Source organism: Arachis duranensis, chromosome 10 (assembly GCF_000817695.3).
Source record: "Arachis duranensis cultivar V14167 chromosome 10, aradu.V14167.gnm2.J7QH, whole genome shotgun sequence".
In the NCBI taxonomy this organism is placed as follows: domain Eukaryota; kingdom Viridiplantae; phylum Streptophyta; class Magnoliopsida; order Fabales; family Fabaceae; genus Arachis; species Arachis duranensis.
The window spans coordinates 53882232-53884469 of NC_029781.3; the positions used below are offsets into that span (position 1 = coordinate 53882232).

At 44.1% G+C, this 2238-nt stretch overlaps 1 protein-coding gene across 1 annotated transcript in view; it reads left to right on the forward strand.

The window, feature by feature from the left end:
• Positions 1-2238, forward strand: part of LOC107469985 (uncharacterized) — a 13054-nt gene that overhangs the window by 9445 nt on the left and 1371 nt on the right. The window contains exon 2 of the mRNA XM_052255623.1: positions 768-2197. Coding sequence (XP_052111583.1) covers positions 768-2197 — 1430 coding nt within the window. The remainder of the gene's footprint in view (positions 1-767; positions 2198-2238) is intronic.

Below are 2238 nucleotides of genomic sequence, written 5' to 3' on the forward strand. Positions count from 1 at the left end.
CAAGATAGAACTCTCTTGGACACCTCTAGCAATGGTTCTTTGTCTAAATATAAAACAGCGGAGGAGGCATGGCAACTTATCATTGACTTAGCCGAATCCAATCAACATATGAGACGAAGAGTCAACCGCCCGAGAACCGTGAATGAGGTATCAACTAGTAGTGAAACCACCGCTCTAACTCAATCCTTGAGCGAAATGATCCATCTTGAGGCAACTCCAATTGAACCAACAACAACCACAACAACCTCAATCATACCAACAACAACCCCCACCCCCTCAACAACACAATCAACAATTGGTCCCTCAAAAAGTGTGTGGCATTTGTTCTTGCTATTCCCACTACACGGATGAGTGCCCAAGCCTTCAAGAAGATAACACTTTGGCGGCTACCCATAATTTCTATGACCGCCCAAATCAAGGGTACTACCAAGGCAATCCTAACCAAGGGCACCCTTATCAAGGAGGAAGCTACAATCAAGGGAGTGGGAATCACAATCAAAATTGGAGAGATCATCATCAACAAGGGAATAGGGACAACAACAACAATGGAGGAGGTCAAAGATGGGGTAACAATTCACAAAACTTTTCACAAAACCGACCATACAACTCACAAAACCAATCATACAATCAACAAAACCCACAAAGAAACTACCAAACATATCAACCACCACATCAGAGACCACCACCCAACCAATCACAAGCTCCTCAACTCACATACGCAACCATTCCCTCCAACCAAGATGAAACACTCCGAACCATTATCCAAGGCCAAAAGGAACTGCAAAACACACTTGCTTCCGGTCTCACCGGTCTCACCTCTACACTACAAGCTCTTCTTGCACGCATGGATACACCGTCAACGTCCACTCCTCAACCCCCAATCCAAAGCGTCATTCCCTCTCAACCTCAACCAAATCCAAAGGGAGGCATCAATGCCATCACCCTTAGATCCGGTACGCAACTAAAAGGGAAGGAAGCAAAGGATTCAAGCCCTATCACAACCGCTCAAGAAGAGGAGAGAGTAAATATAGAAGAAGTAGTGGAAGAAGAGACACCACAAGCCATAATTGAGGATGAGATCCAACCAACAAGAGAGACAACCAAGGCCAAAAGGACCTTGGAAGAGGAAGTTGCTCAACCACTCCCATTCCCAACACTTGCAAAGAAAGCTAAAAAGCGCATAGAATTTGACCCCAAAATGGTGGAAGTATTCAAGAAAGTTGAGGTAACCATCCCCCTCCTCGATGCTATCCATCAAGTTCCTAGATATGCTAAATTTCTCAAAGACTTATGCATACATAAGGACAGAATTCTTGAATTGGAAACCATTCCATTGGGGAGTACTATTTCCGCTTTAATGGGAACACTACCCAAGAAGTGTGATGATCCGGGTCCTTGTATGGTTACTTGCACAATCAATGGAGTTCACTTCAAAGATTGCATGTGTGACCTTGGAGCATGTGTTAGCATCATGCCACTATCCGTCTACCGGTTATTGAACTTGCCACAACTAAAAAGGTCAACGGCAAGATTTGTCTTAGCGGACAAGAGCATAATAACCGTAGCGGGTGTTGCGGAAGATGTATTGGTGAACATAAAAGGGTTGATATTCCCCATTGACTTCTATGTCCTTGAAATGCCATCAAGCGAAACCGAGAGAGCATCGTCTATCTTACTTGGAAGACCATTCTTGAGAACTTCTAGATTTAAACTTGATGCTTACTCGGGGAATTACTCATTTGAAATAGACGGGAGAATTGTAAGCTTTAGCCTAGAGGAAGCAATGAGGCATCCACCGGAGAACCACTCTTTGTTTCAGTGTGACCCAATCGACAACATAGTGGACGAAGTGCATTTAGCAAAGTTAGATGAGAAGCATATGGGTGAAGAAGCAAATGAAAAGTCAAGCGAACTAAACACCACACATCATGCAACTCATCCGGAAACTCAAACCTCAAAGGAAAATAAAAAGATGGAATTGAAGCCACTACCACCTCATTTAAGGTACTCATACCTTGATGAAGCCCAAGAGCTACCCGTGATAATAGCCCAAGAGCTAACTCCTCAACAAGAAGAGAAATTGCTTAATGTGTTGAGAAGAAACAAAAAGGCAATCGGATGGAGTTTGGCGGATCTAGTGGGAATAAGCCCCAAAGTATGCGAGCACCGCATATTCCTTGAAGAAGGAGCAAGACCGGTCCGGCAACCTCAAAGGAGACTCAATCCTACCATCCTTGA